This window comes from Periplaneta americana, chromosome 1, assembly GCF_040183065.1.
Source record: "Periplaneta americana isolate PAMFEO1 chromosome 1, P.americana_PAMFEO1_priV1, whole genome shotgun sequence".
Taxonomy (NCBI): domain Eukaryota; kingdom Metazoa; phylum Arthropoda; class Insecta; order Blattodea; family Blattidae; genus Periplaneta; species Periplaneta americana.
In genome coordinates, this window is record NC_091117.1 from 45,509,430 (window position 1) to 45,526,866 (window position 17,437).

Sequence of the window (17,437 nt, forward strand, 5' to 3'; positions counted from 1 at the left end):
AGTTGATACAGGGACGTTAAATAACCAACTAAAAAAAATAAGTAACAAAGTACTCCAATACAATAAAACATTAATTGACTTACGAAAATACAACTGTCTTCAAGTGGATTATTGTACCATTATGCTAGATGGCAGTTATGCCAACTATGGAATTTTCATTGAACTCTGTGGACGGTTACTAGTCAAGAAGGCTGTGTTGATTCAGTTTCGTTTTTTTAAAACGTTGCATTCCACTTCAATCATCCGTATCCCAGTAATCAACGTCACTTGACAGATGATTTTCAATAAATCTTGGTATTAAATAATCTCTGATACGTGACTATCCATAATATCATATAGCAGAAGCTATAACATAACCTAAATAATATACTGTAAATATGTGTTGGAAACGTTTTAATTATGGATGATGAAATAAACAAGAAACGTTTTAATTAACGATGATGAAATAAAAAATAAACATGAATAATTTTAAAAGAAACAATTATTGAAAGTACAATTTTCAAATTTGAGTGTTTTAGTGGTTGGTGGTTCAGTTGATGTTATATTGGACGTGTGCGTAAAAGAAGTGAAACTCGTTGATGTACATGGTGTATCCCTCAACTTATTCAGGATTTCTGAATGGTGCTTTTCATTTATTGTAAATTGGGTTTCAGGGAAGATGCATAGCTATGACCAGTGATGTTTATTAATTCTTGTTATTGAATGATAATACGAGTCATATTTGAAACTACTGTGCATCGACTGGAGTGGTTTGTATTTTTCTGTTTTTTTTTTTTTTTTTGACGTCTAGACCAGTGCAGTTTAAAATGTTGGCAAAGAAAGAAACAAATGCTAGGGTAGTGATAAAAATAAACAAATGCTAGGGAAGCGAAAAAATTAAACAAATGCTAGGGACGCGATAAAATTGTGCGATAAGCAGCCATGATTGGTTGAAAGACGTCCTCTCGTACCGTTTTATTGGTGAAAAGTAGTGTGACGTAGTAAAAGTGTAATAGTCATTACAAAAGGACCAAACCCTGTATGAATTGAGAGTAAACATGGCAGTTGGTATAGCAACCACAGTGTTCTATTGTTTGCTATCCATTGTTTTTACGCCCATCCCCATTTGCGCTATATAGTATGTCCCAAAGTCATGTTGAGGTTACAGAGGATTATATATTTTTTTTATTGAATTGAGGTAGAAATGTGATATTGGTGCCAGCTGAGAGTAAAGCTCATAAAGTTTTTCGTCTGTAAGTTTGAAATACTGAAAGAAACGAAAGACGATAACAATCCAAAGAATGCAATAATTTTCATTGCTACAGTTGATTATGCGATACGGATGTCCAAAGAAACGTGAAATGTGTTTTGTGGCTGGCAAAATTTGAATCTGTGACTATTGTTGAACGTGAATTTCGTCGGGAGAATGCTGGGTTTGCAATGAAAGACCTGCCCTTGGGCAGAGTAGTATAAATGAATAAATACATTTAATGGAAATCAAAATTCTGGATCTGGCAATTATTCTGAAACAATGTGAAAAAAAAATTAGGGTTTAAAGAGACCGACGCGAATCATTTCAAAATTGATATAAACCTTGCCGTTTATAAGATAGAGCAAGAATAATTGATGTAAATGCGTGCATATCATTACTTACCTGAGTGTAAGTGCAACGCCTGCACTTCAACCGGCTTGACGGCATTGCCGTCGGTATCGATTATGGTGAGGTTGTGGCCGTCGATGCTCAACAAGGCGGGACAGTGAATGCAGATGGCGCCGATCACTCGAAATCTGTACCTCTTCCCTGGATGCACGCGGAAAACGGAGTACGGAGTAGTGATGTTGCCCTCAACGGGATCCTTAAACAAATATTTTACACATAAAAGTGAAATGGTAATAGCTAACGCAGAAGAAAACTTACAGCGAATCATTTTTAAACTACGGGTTGTCCGTATGAGTATGGATAAAATAAAACACCGTAAAACATTTACTACTGAACTTTATTTGTGGCAACTTTCTGTATACAATACTGAAAGATAGCAGATTCCTCAGAGCTCAACATGACCCCCATTGCGCACCCCGCACAACTCATAACGGTGATGCAATTCAGCCCATGTCAGTTGTAACATAAGAGGGGTGATTTGTTGATTTTTATTCTCAGATGATCAACGTTCCTTGGTGTCTGTGGATAGACAATGTCTTTAACAAAACCCCACACGAAGAAGTCAGAAGAGGTTAGATCTGGGGAGTGTGGGGACCAAGCCAAGAGATAGCTGCTTCTCGTACTGGGTTTCGCCTGCGAGCTCCTGCGTGTTATTTTAACACAGGACTTGTTTCTACAAATGTTCGATACCATAACATTATGGAATCGTATTTAGGTACATTACGCACACCATACTCACGTCAAAATTCCCTTTGAACTCTTTTAACACTCTCAAATCTACCATACCAAAGAACACAATGTGCCCGCTGTTGATTTGTAGTAGCCATCTTAATTATCTACTGTACGATTTTCATTTGTCCTTTGAGATTATGCATTGTAGATTGTCATAATTCCCATCTTTTAATTATAATATAACCAACAAGAAATTTTTCCTATTATCATAATAGCTTTATAATAATAAATTAATATTATCCATACCCAAACGGATTAGACTGTAGCTACATAACATACAGGATGAAGTATAAGTAATGCAATTTCATTTTTTTATTTGATATATTTCAAACAAAAGATTTGAATAAAATTTTTGCTGCTTTTTCAAGAAATAAATTATTTTGTGTGAAAAATTTAATAGCTTGTTTTGGGAGAGCCATTGATTTAATTCTCAATATTAACAGTCAAGTCCACACCTGTGGAGTAACGGTCAGCGCGTCTGGCTGCGAAACCAGGTGGCCCGGGTTCGATTCCCGATCGGGGCAAGTTACCTGGTTGAGGTTTTTTCCGGGATTTTCCCTCAACCCAATATGAGCAAATGCTGGGTAAAATTTAAGAGATTTGAGAGATTAGTGTATTATGATAATAAATAATTGAAAGGATTTTAGTTTTGTTCTTTAAATGTTCAGAAATTTGATCCGAACTAATGTAACATTTTAAAATTTCTTTTCAGAATGAAATTACTAACATTATTTACGGTTAACTCTGTATATGGCGTACAATGAAACAAAGTAAGCTTATGTTTAAGCACTCATGCCGAAATCCGGTCATCGAAAATCAAGAGAAGCCCTCAAGATTTACGGCTAAATATAGTAGTTGTGTGGACATACTGTGTAACGGCCTCTACCGTTGATCAAGAAGAACACTCCATAAGTATAAGTAACCGGAACTACCAGTCCGGGGAAGTGATCGATGGCAGGCCTGTGGGACCAATCGCTGATCATGATCACATGAGCGGGCAGGTCATAATCGTAGAGCTGGGCGTTCGGTTCATGATCCCGGGCCCGCCTCACAACCAGACTCCCTTGCAGCCCGTCGGACTTCTGAATACCTGAACATATCACATTTGAAGAGACAGGCCTATAAACCACTAATATTTGCAATTAAAGAAAATAGTGTCGGAATAAAGGTTCAAACACAAAGATAATCGACCGAGGTGTCTCAGTGATAAAGCACTGCACTTGTATTCGGAAGAAGATCCCGGGTTCAAATCCCGATGTCTCGCGAATCTGACCTAGGTTTTAAGTGGTTTTGTCTAGTGTCGTGCATTTTAGGAGGGATATCCGGTAGAAGTTTGCCGAGAGTGACAAGAACCGAAGTCTGCTTTGAAGAAGAAACGGATCTGTACAGCTAGCTCAAACTTGCCCCGTCCAGTTCGCTGGCCTCTCCTGCCCTCCACTCCCATCCTTCAATGCTTTTTGCTGCGTAAGGATTTTAGAACACATTTTTCGTCTGAATTTTTATTTAGATGTAAACACAGATAATTTTTGTTAATTAAATATGATTAAACATCCATAGAAATATTAAGTGTAAATAGATAAATCATATTCTTTTAAAAAATACATGACAGTGGTTACTACACCAATTACCAATAAAAGTGGCTATAATTACATTCTTCACATAAAATTCAAATAAATAACAATTGCTCGACAACAATAGATGGTGTGTGACTACATGGATGATGGAAGTTTAGCGTCGTGCATTACTGTGCAATGTCCTATTCAAGTTTCAGATTATGGCAAAGTTCGATGTTCGCCGATGTTCGCTTTACAGGAGGAAGCCTGTGATGTTTGTTTCATCTTGTTAAAAAATATTTTTTCATCCATTCCCACCCCTTCATGTTTTAACCACTTAAGGCATTTAGCACAGATATTGCGATTACTTTTTCATATAAAATAAGACGAAGTTTGTGATGTCTTGTAAGCCTTTCACATATTGGGTTTTTGCCGAGGTTTTCTCTAACTGTAAGGAATGTCTTGTAATCTATGGCGAATACCGTGTATATTTCGAAGTTATTTAGATATGCTGCAGTTTATTATTTATTCTCCTAAGATTGTGGAGAAAACACATTTCATGTAGAAGAGGAGCTCGAGAGATTTCTTGTGTAAAAATTAATTTATAACCAGGCACTTGTAATCTTTGAAGCTTTACTTCAGATATAGCATACTCCTTGTAATGTCAAGATATGGATTATGTAATTCGTGACATTTTATTAGGGGAGAGTCGGGTAGTATCAGACGTCGGGTAATATTGGACAGTGAGTTTCTTTCATCTACCACACGATGATAGTACCTGATTGACATGGTTACGTTTCTGTGATGTCGCATAGAGAAACGTAACCATGTCATTCAGGTACTACCATATGGTGGTAGATGAAAGAAACGCACTGTCCGATACTACCCGACTCTCCCCTAACCGTATATCATAGAAGATATATGTTACAATTCTAGTTGTACAGGGACATCATTTTATTTTTACTAACATTTCTAATGTTAACCTGGCTATACCTTTGAATTAATTTTTGAGAACCGGAAACACTGTTTGTTGCCCCCTCCCACGTCCGGAGTTTGATGATACTGGCGTAAAATACAAACAAATCACTTTACTAGACATAGGAGGGAAGAAAAGTCATTCATCCATTTACGTAAACTAGGAAATATCACGATTTTGAGTTTGATAATTTTCATTAGGTTTTCTAATCAAAATACAGTACTGTATTAATAATAATTGTTTTTACTCACGAACTGTGCTATCCATTCCGACGTATTCATTATGCAGTATATATTATACTGTTACAGCACATTAGCGTACAATATAGAGAATGAAGTTAAATTGAAAAATAGTCATAATATGGATATTTAAAAAACATTTTTGAAAATTGTGGCCGTTCATTTCGATACAGGCTTCCGTTCTTTTGTGCATATTATCGCACTATAGACTATTGTACCTAATTCCAATTACCAGTTTCGTCCTTCGTGCTAGTAACTCATGTTGAAATAATTCTGTTTCTACTTTATAAAAGAGTACCTTACGTACCGTAAATTCAACCTTCACTTCTGCCCGAACCGGAAAGATAAAATTACTCAGACATGCTATCTACTGTCCGTCCAAGTGGTTTTATCGCAGGGTCATAGAAAGAGGGGAAATCACGTGACAGTTAATTACTTCACGAGGCCCTTTTATTTAAGTAATTTTTAACAGTTTACAGAGGTTACAAATTTAAGAGGCATGATGGGGCCGATAAGCTAATTACTATAAATGACAATTTATTACATGTGCCGTCTATGCTAATCCTTATTTAACAAATATATTGGTTATACAATATTTTGTTACATAATATATTTATTTGAACGTTTTTGGCTCTATGGAGCCATCATCAGAAACAAGTAAGCCCATATGTATGGTGTGAGTACACCTAAAAAACGAGTCCCTATGACATACTTTGGTAAAGTTTCTAACCAACTTAATAACCTTTTCAAAAAACATGGCATTGAACTAGCGTTCCGAACAAGTAATAAACTCAATAATATTTTACCCAATAAAATTAACGTAATCGACAAGCATCAGAACAGGAGGATATATATGCTACATTGCAAAAATTGCCCTCACAAATACATAGGACAAACTCGTAGGAATTTTAAAACCAGATTTAATGAACATGAAATACAAGAGGAGAAAATCTAAATTCGCGACCCACCTTATTGAGAATGGCCACGAATTAACCAATATCAATGAAACATTACGTGTAATCCTCCCTTTAAATAATTGCGCGTATATCACTGCAGCAGAAGATTTTCATATAGCCCGGGCATTAAAATTAGGTATTCCTCTTTTAAATGAGCACATTCCAAATTTATATAATCCGTTATTCAATCTGAACGCACACAGTACACGTGATAGGTTTTCAACCTACCACTATTCTCCCCCCCCCCCTTCCTCCATTAGCTGTGACATAGTTTACGTAATTTTTGTACACGGAGCGCATCGACCAGTTGCTTTCTGCCACCACTGAACTCAAGAACACATCCTCACTCATCATAGTAAGTTACAGTTCATACAGTTTTCAATCTAAGACACAGTCATTTACGTTCTCTTATTAATTTTGTATAAATTTGCCCTCTTAACAATTAATAGTTCAAACTTTTAACTAATAAACAACTGTTCCGTGCGCTTACGTACAGTTTCCCTGAAAAGGAATGAGACGATTGAATATTCCTAAGTCTCAGATGTAAAACACTGCGCATGATCAGAGACCAGAGCACTGATACACAAGATAACGAATATTGAGTTATTAGATTCAAGCTATTTGGTTTGTTACTAGCATCGTTCCGGAATTCACTTCAAAAACTGCAAAAAATATGATAATATTACATAAATAAGAGATAAATATATACGTAAATCGTGTAGTTAAATCGACAATGGACCTTCATGACTAGATCGACACTCCGCACAGAAAGTAAAGCTTTCGTGTCGTTGCAATAGCTCAGACGCTAAGATCTCTGCCTATTGTGTAGAAGAGAGCGAGTTCGATTCTTAGTCTATATCTACGATTTTTTTTCTAAATAACGTTGAAATAGAGTTGTACAAAGTCATCAGATTAAGTGTTAATGATCACAGAAATTACAAAATTACAAGTTATAATATTATAAACGTTAATCTAATCAATGCATTTATACACACATACAATGTAAATGCATATATATATATATATTAAAAACTAACAAAATGAAATTAGAAATATATTCCTAAGCCACACAGACAAACGATTACAAAGGTTTAGAGTCCGTAGGCCATGTCATCTGTTGAGTAATTATTACAATATTTTATTAGTAGTTTTCCCATATGTGTAATAAATGCACTCGCACAAAACAATCTTTGTTAAAAGTGTGGCTTTGGATTATTTCATTCTCATCCCTTCAGTTGATTTTAACTATTTTATCTACGTGTTTAATTTAATGTGCATTCAATTTAATTCATGTTATGATTGATTGTGTAAGCACTGTTGCAGTTATTGATTAATTACATATATTAATACTAACTATTAAATGCATGTGTTAAGTAACTAATTGCAGTATCTTTTGCAAAATCTTGAATGTTTAAGTTGTCAATAATATTTCTGTACTATATACTATAAGACGTTAAAAGAATTTGCAATAGATTTGGGATCCTCTACTTTATAATCACTAATTTTAATGAAAAAAATATTTTCTTTCTTAGGATATCTACAAGTTTAACTTTAATAATATTCCGAATAGCTTTAATTGCATTATCTGGATTTTGTGCTTTTCTATTCAAATGTGTTCTATTTCCCTCTTTCATAAATTTTGATAAATTACACTGTACTTCTTGTAGTATTTAAGAATATGAAGATAGTTACATTGCAGCTCATTATATATAGATTCTTCTTTTTAATACATGAGATTTGTAAGTCCCTGCATTATCTACATGATTTTACTTTTGAATTTTTTCACAACATTGAGTGGAGAACATCCACTGAAGTGATTATGAAATTAAGTGAAAAATACAATACATTTACTCTTAATATCAGTAGTACCAGTAACATATACGTTTTTCCAAGATTCATTTTGTAGACATAAATGTAAATAATCACTAGATACAGCATTTACGACCCTTTTTTAGTTTTTAAATTAATATTTTGAAATTGTTCAGTAACATTGGAAACAGGATTTGTTTATCATGTTCATACAAGCCATTGATTATAGGTGCTGCCGAATAGGAATTCAGTCTAATTCAGTGTACAAAACTTTTATCAATTGCTGTGCTAATTCAGCTTGTATGCTGGTGGAGAAATTAGTCTACGACTAAGATTTCCAGTTTCAAGGACTGAATTTAATTTACTTTTGCGAAAAAGTTCCGAGAGATAATATATGTCTATGTCACTACAGATCACAAATTCCATATGAGATTTCTAAAGCCTTTTCTTTACAAATTCAATGTTGGCTATAAATATTAAGAAATATTAATGATTGTAGTTAGAAGTCTGATTTACATTATAAAAAGGAAGAAGTTACATTCCTCGGCAAGATTCGAACTTTTCGATGTCTGGTTTTGTCGTCCAATACATAAGCACGGACCTATTCAATGCTTATGTTAATAACCTACAATTTAGCTGTAGCAATGTGGTGTCATAACTTGGGGTTTGTTTACTTAATGTAATTAGATTTAATTTGATTAGCTTCGCAACAATTGGACTTCCTGTTATATCCTGTTATTTAAATATTTAAGTTAGAGTTGATTTATTAACTCTTACTGTGCAAGATGACCCTTATTTCAATAATTCTATATCATGTTAAATAGTCATTGTCTGCACTAAAGTATTATCATCATCCCTCATTTCTCATCTTAATGGCGAACCGACGTGACATGAGACAGCGAGTTATAGCTCTAGTTGACGGCTGGATATGGGGCTAGATCTGCTGGCTGTTTGGTCGGTGTTTCTGGAAGTACAGCCGAGAGGTGGGTTCATCGTTACCAAATTCAGGGGAGGTCGAAAATCGACCTATTCCTGGGCGTCCCCGGATTTCTTCATTGGAAGAGGATGCTCTCTTATTCTAGGAAGTTCGACAGGATCCCTTTCGGACTGCTAACGAAATAAGAGCAGCATCTAACTTTCCCGGTTCTTCACAGACTGTGATCAGCAGATTGAGGAACCGCGGTATTAGGAGCCGGAGGGCTGCGCAAATGGAAATATTGGGGGAAGCACAAGCTGTCGACCGTCTTGCCTTCGTTACCAATCGAGTGGATTTCGATTGGAGAAATGTAATTTTCTCCGACGAAACAACCATCTCGAGTGATTACGAAAGTCCTGTCCGTGTCTATCGTGAGGATGGTCTCCGACATGATCAGCGCTATGTGCACCGGCGTGAAAGATCGGGGCGCTTTAGCATATTGTCACAGTCTAGTATATACAGTCCCGAAGCTCAATACGTAGTAAATATGCAAACAGTAGATTGTTGCTCACCACTAGGATCGCTAATATCGCCTCATTACAGGCAATGCAAAATAGTACTGTCACAGTCTATTGTTTCTAGCACCCTTAAAACTCAAGCTTCGTGACTCTATATAGTAGACTGTGATATCGTGTTGGGGTGGATGTCTTACGATGTACCTGGCGTTATAGAACGCATCGATGGCCGGTTTAATACGGGAATTTATGAGCACATTCTGGAAAATATATTCCTTCCTTCCGCCCCTAGAACGTTTTCCCGAAGGAACATTGCTGTTCCAACAGGATAACCATCCCGTGCACTATGCCGCAAGCATTCAAAGATGGTTTCAAAGTAGACCCGAGATCGAAATCATTAATTAGCTTCCGAAGTCACCTGATTTGAATGTCATCAAAAATTTATGGGCGGAATTCAAAAAGAGAAGGATAGCCACCTATGCCCACCGACGCCCTCGAAATCGAGACGAATTGTGGGATCAAGTTGTTGAAACCTGGGAAGATCTCGCCGGGGATTAGAATTTATTCCACAATCTCGTGACATCCATGCCGGACCGACTTAGAGCTGTAATAGAAGCTGATGGTATATGGACAAGATTTTAAGTTGACAGGTCTCTTTTTGTTTCTTGTGATTTTTGTTTGAGGAAAAATACTCTTAACTTTCAAGTAAGATTTATTTTTTTGACGAGGTTCAGCCCACTTGTAAGCCCCAGAAATTGGGCATAAATTATTCATATTTTTCGACAAATTAGATAGTCTAGGAACTCTGAAGAAATTAAGTACACCTCAATAAAAAAAAGTTTCACCTGGGATCGAACACGAGACGTTTCGGTTAAGCAGAGGAACCGACACGCTACTATATGAGCTACCGAGACAAGACAGTGACAACAGCAGTCTAGAATGTAGATCCCATAGCAGGCATTTGCCATTCGGTACAGAGAAGCAATGATAACTTGTGATCCAGCTATGTTGTGAAATCGTGGCCTTAAATGGCATTCTTCTTCGCGATTCTGATTTTGGTCCTTGTCCTTGTTGTGGTCCTCGTAACAATTCTTGCTGTATTTCTCATGTTATGTATCGTTACGTCGATATCGAGTGAACCGCGCTGTAGAACTTTAACTTCCGACGACCAAGAGTCGTCTCATTCCTTTTAAGGGTTACTGTACATATAAAATCTCTACACGAGATGTTCTCTATTAGATTCATGTGAATTATTAAGATCTTGGCATTAATAGCATTGAGATATGTATATACTTTGTTCTGGAAACGAGCATCATTGAAATTTTTGAGTATAGATATTACATTTGATACTTTCTTCCCCACAGCTGTCGCCCCAGCTCCCACCAAATATGGTAAGCTACATAACCATCAAACTGGACGACTATTAATTCTGATCTTAACAATTTTAAAGTATTTTAGTTAATTTTATCATCAGCAATTGTAACATCTTATCACGGCCCATAGAGCCGCCTTATATTGTAATTTCTGCCTTACAATTATTGATTTTAAACAGAAACATGTCTTTTAATTTTTAACATTAATTGAGTTTACTTGTACGGCAACATATAGTGTACTCACACGATACATATGGGCTTACTTGTGTCTGATGATGGCTCCATAGAGCCGAAAACGTTCAAATAAATATATTATGTAACAAAATATTGTATAACCAATATATTTGTTAAATAAGGATAAGCATAGACGGCACATGTAATAAATTGTCATTTATAGTTTACAGAGGGGCGAGCAGAAGCGGGTGAGGATACCGGGATGCGACGTAGGCAAACGGACGATAGAATTTGTGCGAAAATATGATTTAATATTGAAAGCTCTTTCGTCACTGGAAAACGCGAATGTATTTCTAGAACGTACTATATTCACTAGCTCAGTACTATTTACTTTGACTGCATACATGGCCTTGGTTCTGTATTAGAGTACGGTTGAAAGTTTACTAGTAGAGGGTGTGGCAGTGAAGTACATTCCAAAACTCGGGTACAATTAAAATTGAAGTAAAAATAAAACGATGTTCCTGTACTTAGGCCTAACAGTATATTTTTTTGGTCGCTTGATTAATTTAGGAATCTCACCGTCGTGGGAGTGCCAGTAAAAGGTTCCAGGCTGGTTAGCATAGAACTGATATCTGAAGGTGGTTCCTTCGTCTATGTGGCATTGGGTAATCATTGGCACTCCATCGTAGAAAGGTGTTCCCCTCTGAAATATCCCGTGCCAGTGAATGGTCGTAGATTGAGAGGGCATTTTGTTTTTAACGTCCACCACAATCTTGTCTCCGTAACACACCTGTAGCAAACACGTTCTATATTGATAAAATTGTCTAGTTATTATCTAAAGTTAAGGTCTCAGAAAATTAGTACATTATGCAACGAGAATATAATGAAGGTAATTAACAAGTGAGTATGGATATTTATGAAACGAGCGCAAGCGAGTTTCATAATTTTCATACGAGCTTCTTAATTACCATTATAGGCGAGTTTCATACGGCGTTTTATGCTCGACCATATTTCTAACTTGATATTATTAATTTTTTAGCAATGTCCCGTATGTTGAGAGATGTGCGCAGACGCGAAAGGATTGATTTTTTCCGAGGAACAGATGTCCACATTGACCTTGCTAGGCCATAAGAACCTACAGAGATAACATTGAAATTAAATTAGACATTGAAAAAACGAGATGACAAATTGAATTTATTTGAATATTATGTACAATTAACGCTAATTATTATAGTAACAGAACATAACCTTCTGCGACAGTTTTGGATTTCCAGCCTCCGTGACTTTTCGCTAATTCTCTTTCGATTGCATATCCGAGAATAATCGATACTTGCGGTTTTATAACGGTAGAAAGCTGAACAGTTGTAACCTGAGTCGTCATTGGCTGAAAGACCTGACCTTTAATGAGTATGTGTACTTTAATGACATGCATTAAAGGTCTGCTACCAGGTGTATAATTACTACATTTCGGCATGGTCGAGCATAAAAATAATTATACAAAGGAACACATATTATTATTTGACACTACTTTGAGTACATGAAGAAGAGGAATACAAAGAGAACAATTGGAATAGAGGAGAACGAGAAAATTAGAGAACAAGAGAAAGGCAACAAGAAGAAATGGAATACAAACAGCAAAACGGGAATAAAATGAGAACGAAAGGAATACATGATAACAAGAGAAGAGAAGGGAGGAGAGAGGGAGTACAAAGGACAATGACAATAAAAGGGGGAGGAAGGGAATACATGAGAAGAGATAGACAAAGAGAATAAGGGAATGCAAGCAGAACGAAGAGAACAAGCGAAAGTGAAGGAAAACATTGACGAAAAGAAGAAAACAATGGGAAAACAAGGAGAACAAGTGGAAAACAAGGAGAACAAGTGGAAAACAAGGAGAACAAGAGAAATACAACAAGAATGAGGAGAATACTAATTGCAAAATGGGAATAAAAGAGAAAGGGAGTGCAAAGGATAATGAGAATAAAAGGGAGACGAGAGGGATATATCAGAGGACAAAGAGAATACAAACAGAAGGAGAACAAGCGAAAGTGAAGGAAAACATTGAGGAAAACAAAGAAAACAAGGGGAAGACGAGGAGAACGAGGGAACAATAAGGAGAACAAATGCAATAAAAGAAGAACAAGGGGAATATAACACGAATCAGGGGAATACAAGGAGAACAGGAGGATGAAACGTAAATAAGGGGAATACATGGAGAATATACTTATTTATTTACAAATGGCTTTCAAGGAACCCGCAGGTTCATTGCCGCCCTCGCAAAAGCCCGCCATCGGTCCCTATCCTGTGCAAGATTAATCCAGTCTCTATCATCATGTCCCACCTCCCTCAAATCCATTTTAATATTATCCTCCCATCTACGTCACCGCTTCCCCAATGGTATTTTTCCCTCCGGCCTCCCAACTAACACTCTATATGCATTTCTGAATTCGTCCATACGTGCTTTTTATTTTTTTATTTTATTGGGTTATTTTACGACGCTGTATCAACATCTCAGGTCATTTGGCATCTGAATGATATGAAGGTGATAATGCCGGTGAAATGAGTCCGGGGTCCAACACCGAAAGTTACCCAGCATTTGCTCGTATTGGGTTGAGGGAAAACCCCGGAAAAAACCTCAACCAGGTAACTTGCACCGACCGGGATTCGAATCCGGGCCACCTGGTTTCGCGGCCAGATGCGCTGACCGTTACTCCACAGGTGTGGACCCATACGTGCTACATGCCCTGCCCATCACATGGAGAATATGGGAAAAAGAATTAAAAGAAGGGGAAAAACAAAGAGAACAAAGGCGGGACAAGGAGAAGAATGGAAATAAATAAAACAGCAAAGAGAAAATAAGGAGAATGAGAGGTAGACAAAAGGAACAGCGGAATAGAATGAGAAAAAGGGAAGGACAAGGACGGGAATAGGAATCCAAGGAAAAAAGGGGATTTAAAAAATAAAATGTGGCTTATCAGAAAAAGAAGGGGATTTTTAGAGAACAAGTGTAACGTCCAAGTCCCAGATCACCGCTATACCTCGTGAGAGAAAGACGCAAGGCTAAATCAGTACGTCCATACAGCATTCACTAAAATTAAATTTTGTTGATTTCATTTCCCTTCATGAGTCGTGGTCATTTTTATACGTTACCTGTATGGAGGGTCCCGGTAGCATTCTGTTTACTGTTAGAATGCCCCTCTTATACCCATCTGCTGCTACACATTGAGGGTTGTAGCACTGCGATATGTTTCGCGTGCAATTCTGGCAGGCCCTGCGAAAAGACAGTGTTTACGTTACAGTTAATCCAACATATCGCTCGTCTTCACACACTTGAATGTGGACGCTTGCATAAGACAAGGAAAAACTCTCGGGTTTCATAACTTTGTAACACTATCGCGGTTCACGAGAGAGTAATGTGTTATAAAATAGAGGAAAGTAGGATTTTATTTATGAGTAGAAAATTTATCGCCTGAAACGTACGAGAGTAAAAACTTCCCGGGAGAATAAAACAGAGAAACAGAATCTGTAAATTGTAAGTAATAAAAATGTCAAATATCATTTCGGTGTTTGAGTAACAGCAAAAAAGAAAAAAAAAAAAAAAAACCAGAAGTTTACCTCCCATTTATGTCAACTATTGGGTATTGAGACGTATGAATGGTAAGATATCAACGTGAAGAACAAGCCGACAAAAATATTCCTTTTTCATTTCTTCGAAAAACGCTTTATTTGTGTAATAACAGATTTCGAAATTGATGTCCCAGTAGGAGACATACAGGTTAACTCATAGCGGAGTATTGAGTGGAAGTGGGGGAACAGACTTCGGCTTGTTTACTTTTCCATCTATTGGATCGATCCTTTGCGCTGTCCGTCTAGGTCTGGTTGAAGATTTCGTACTTACTAGCCAAGAAGCTGGGTGAACTGGGGGAACGTGAAGTCATTGTGATGTCGGAAACGAAATTCAAATGGAACAAATTTTTTAAGCTATGTTATTAACTTTATTCCACGCAAAATAAAACGTTACAAGAAGAAACGAAATGCGTTACAATTGCTGGCAGAAAAATACAGCCTTAACTATGGATAAAAAATTTATATCATGATTTCAAAGTATCTCTATCGGTAATAAAATACTAACATTTAAATTTAAATTAAAAATAAAAAAAAATATGTAAAATGCGCTATTTAAATTACGACAATATTTTTTACTCCTTTACGTATTTTGTCTTATGATTTGGTGATAGGCTATTTTATTTTAATTAATTTTATTCTCAGTTTACTCTTTTTATTATCAACTTAACTTAGAATACTTCTGACTAATATTATATTACTAGCCTTACCCGTGCGCTCCGCTGCACCCGTTAGAAATAAATATAAAGTAATTATATAATTAAAATAGGACATTTGATCCAGGGAACATTCGTATTTGATATAAGGATAAATCGTTTATTATGTTACTTAATTTAAATTGAATTAAAAAATTAAAATGCGATCATTTTGATCCAGAGACCACTCATTTGGTCATAAAAATTAGTTTAGGAAATAAAGGAAACGAATATACAGAATAGCCTATCAAGTTTTCTGTGCATAAGAATCTATTTTAATCTTACCTGTCCTCGATTCACTCAGAAGTTGCTGTGATAACATTATAGCATTATGTCCATCTAGAGAAACTACACTTTCCAATGGTGAATTAATAATTATACAAATCGGTTAATTTAGCTTCCGATATTACTTCATACAGAAACATTATCTGTAGGTTATCTTTCATAGCTTTCGATTGTTGCTGTCCAAGGCCCTTATAGACGAAGTCATTTGTTTTTTAATTCATTACACGGCCTTAGATGGCAGTTATTTTAATTTTAAAACTCATTTATCTCATTAAATATCAGTCCTATCAAAATCTTTCAAGGAATAAAACTTATCGCAACTTACTTTTAAAGAAACTTTTGTTATGTAACATTTTTCACAAAAATCAATAATAAGCGAGATATTTCGATTTATTTAATTCAGGCCCTCTTATAACCCCCCTTTTAAATAATGTATTTTGAGTGCCATATAGCCTAAAGTCTAAGTTACAACGAACTTAATTTATATTCCAATTTTCATCGAAATCCGTTCAGCCATTATCGCGTGAAAAGGTAACAAACATACAGACAGACAGACAGACATACAAACAAAAATTAAAAAAAAGCTATGTTCGGTTTCAGGGTGGTTAATTATATATGTTAGGAGCAATTATTTTTGGAAAATCGAAAATTACCAGAAAAATTTCGGCTACAGATTTATTATTAGTATAGATTAGTGAATGATGTTTGTGCACTAAATATAGCATTTTTTTTGGCAGTGCGTAAAATGAAAACGGTGCCTAAAGGGATGTTCTTTTTTCTATTAAAAACTTTCTTTGCCATTGCTATTCTCCTTTTGACTTCTTGGCAGGAGTTCGTGTTACTGCTATAGTGCACCCTAAGTATTTGAAGCTGTCCACGTGCCCTACTGACTCATTTAGAATTCGCAAGTTTACCTTCTTTACTTTTTTCCCTATGACCATGGTCTCCATTCCATACAACTCACAGCTGTCATTTAGCTCTAGTAGCATATCCCTTAGTATCATCTCCTCTTCTGCTAACAACGCCGTATCATCAGCAAGTCTTATACACTTTATTATTCTTCCTCCTACTATCACTCTTCCCATGTTCTTAAATTCTGTCCACATCTGTGGAGTAACGGTCAGCGCGTGTGACCGCGAAACCAGGTGGCCCGGGTTCGAATCCCGGTCGGGGCAAGTTATCTGGTTGAGGTTTTTTCCGGGGTTTTCCCTCAACCCAATACGAGCAAATGCTGGGTAACTTTCGGTGTTGGACCCCGGACTCATTTCACCGGTATTATCACCTTCATATCGTTCAGACGCTAAATAACCTAGATGTTGATACAGCGTCGTAAAATAACCCAAAAAATGAAAAAGAAATTCACTAAATCCTGCAAGTAGACGTTGAAAAGGGTAGGTGATAAAGGGCATCCTTGTCGTACTCCTCTTCCTATTTCACTTTCTTCTGACAGTTCTCCTATCCTCTGACTTTGACTCGTTTCTTCCCCTCTTTCCAATTCACACCAATTATACTGTACTCGTATACTCGTAAAAATAAACCTTACATTCTTCATGATGACTGTGTCATGATTTCCTTCAAAATTGATTGTTTATTTTAGAATAGCCAGAAGTTAGTAGAATACAAATGACGGCTACTCATGTGCTAGGTTAGGTGGGCAGGTAGGTAGAAAGTGGGCGTGGCAAGTGACGTCATAGTTGCGTTGGCAAGTGACGCCACAAGTGGGCGTTGCTTAATGTGTGATGTCATAAAGGGGCGTGACAAATGTATGACGTCATAAAGTGCAAGGTTAAAGTGTGACGTCATAAGATGTGTACTAATGTGTGACGTCATAAAGTTGGTGTGAATTTGAAATGCATAGGTGCAATCATATAATTGAAGTTGAAAGGGGGGTGACGTAATAACACGTTCATGTAAGTTTAAAATGATAATTTAATTGATAAATAGTAATGGG

General features: G+C 36.4%; 1 protein-coding gene across 1 annotated transcript in view; it reads right to left on the reverse strand.

The window, feature by feature from the left end:
* The window catches only part of LOC138695025 (uncharacterized), a 57,531-nt gene that overhangs the window by 29,356 nt on the left and 10,738 nt on the right, over positions 1-17,437 (reverse strand). The window contains exons 4-7 of the mRNA XM_069819340.1: positions 14,033-14,153; positions 11,462-11,672; positions 3,241-3,461; positions 1,634-1,835 (exon numbers count right to left, since the gene is read on the reverse strand). Coding sequence (XP_069675441.1) covers positions 1,634-1,835; positions 3,241-3,461; positions 11,462-11,672; positions 14,033-14,153 — 755 coding nt within the window. The remainder of the gene's footprint in view (positions 1-1,633; positions 1,836-3,240; positions 3,462-11,461; positions 11,673-14,032; positions 14,154-17,437) is intronic.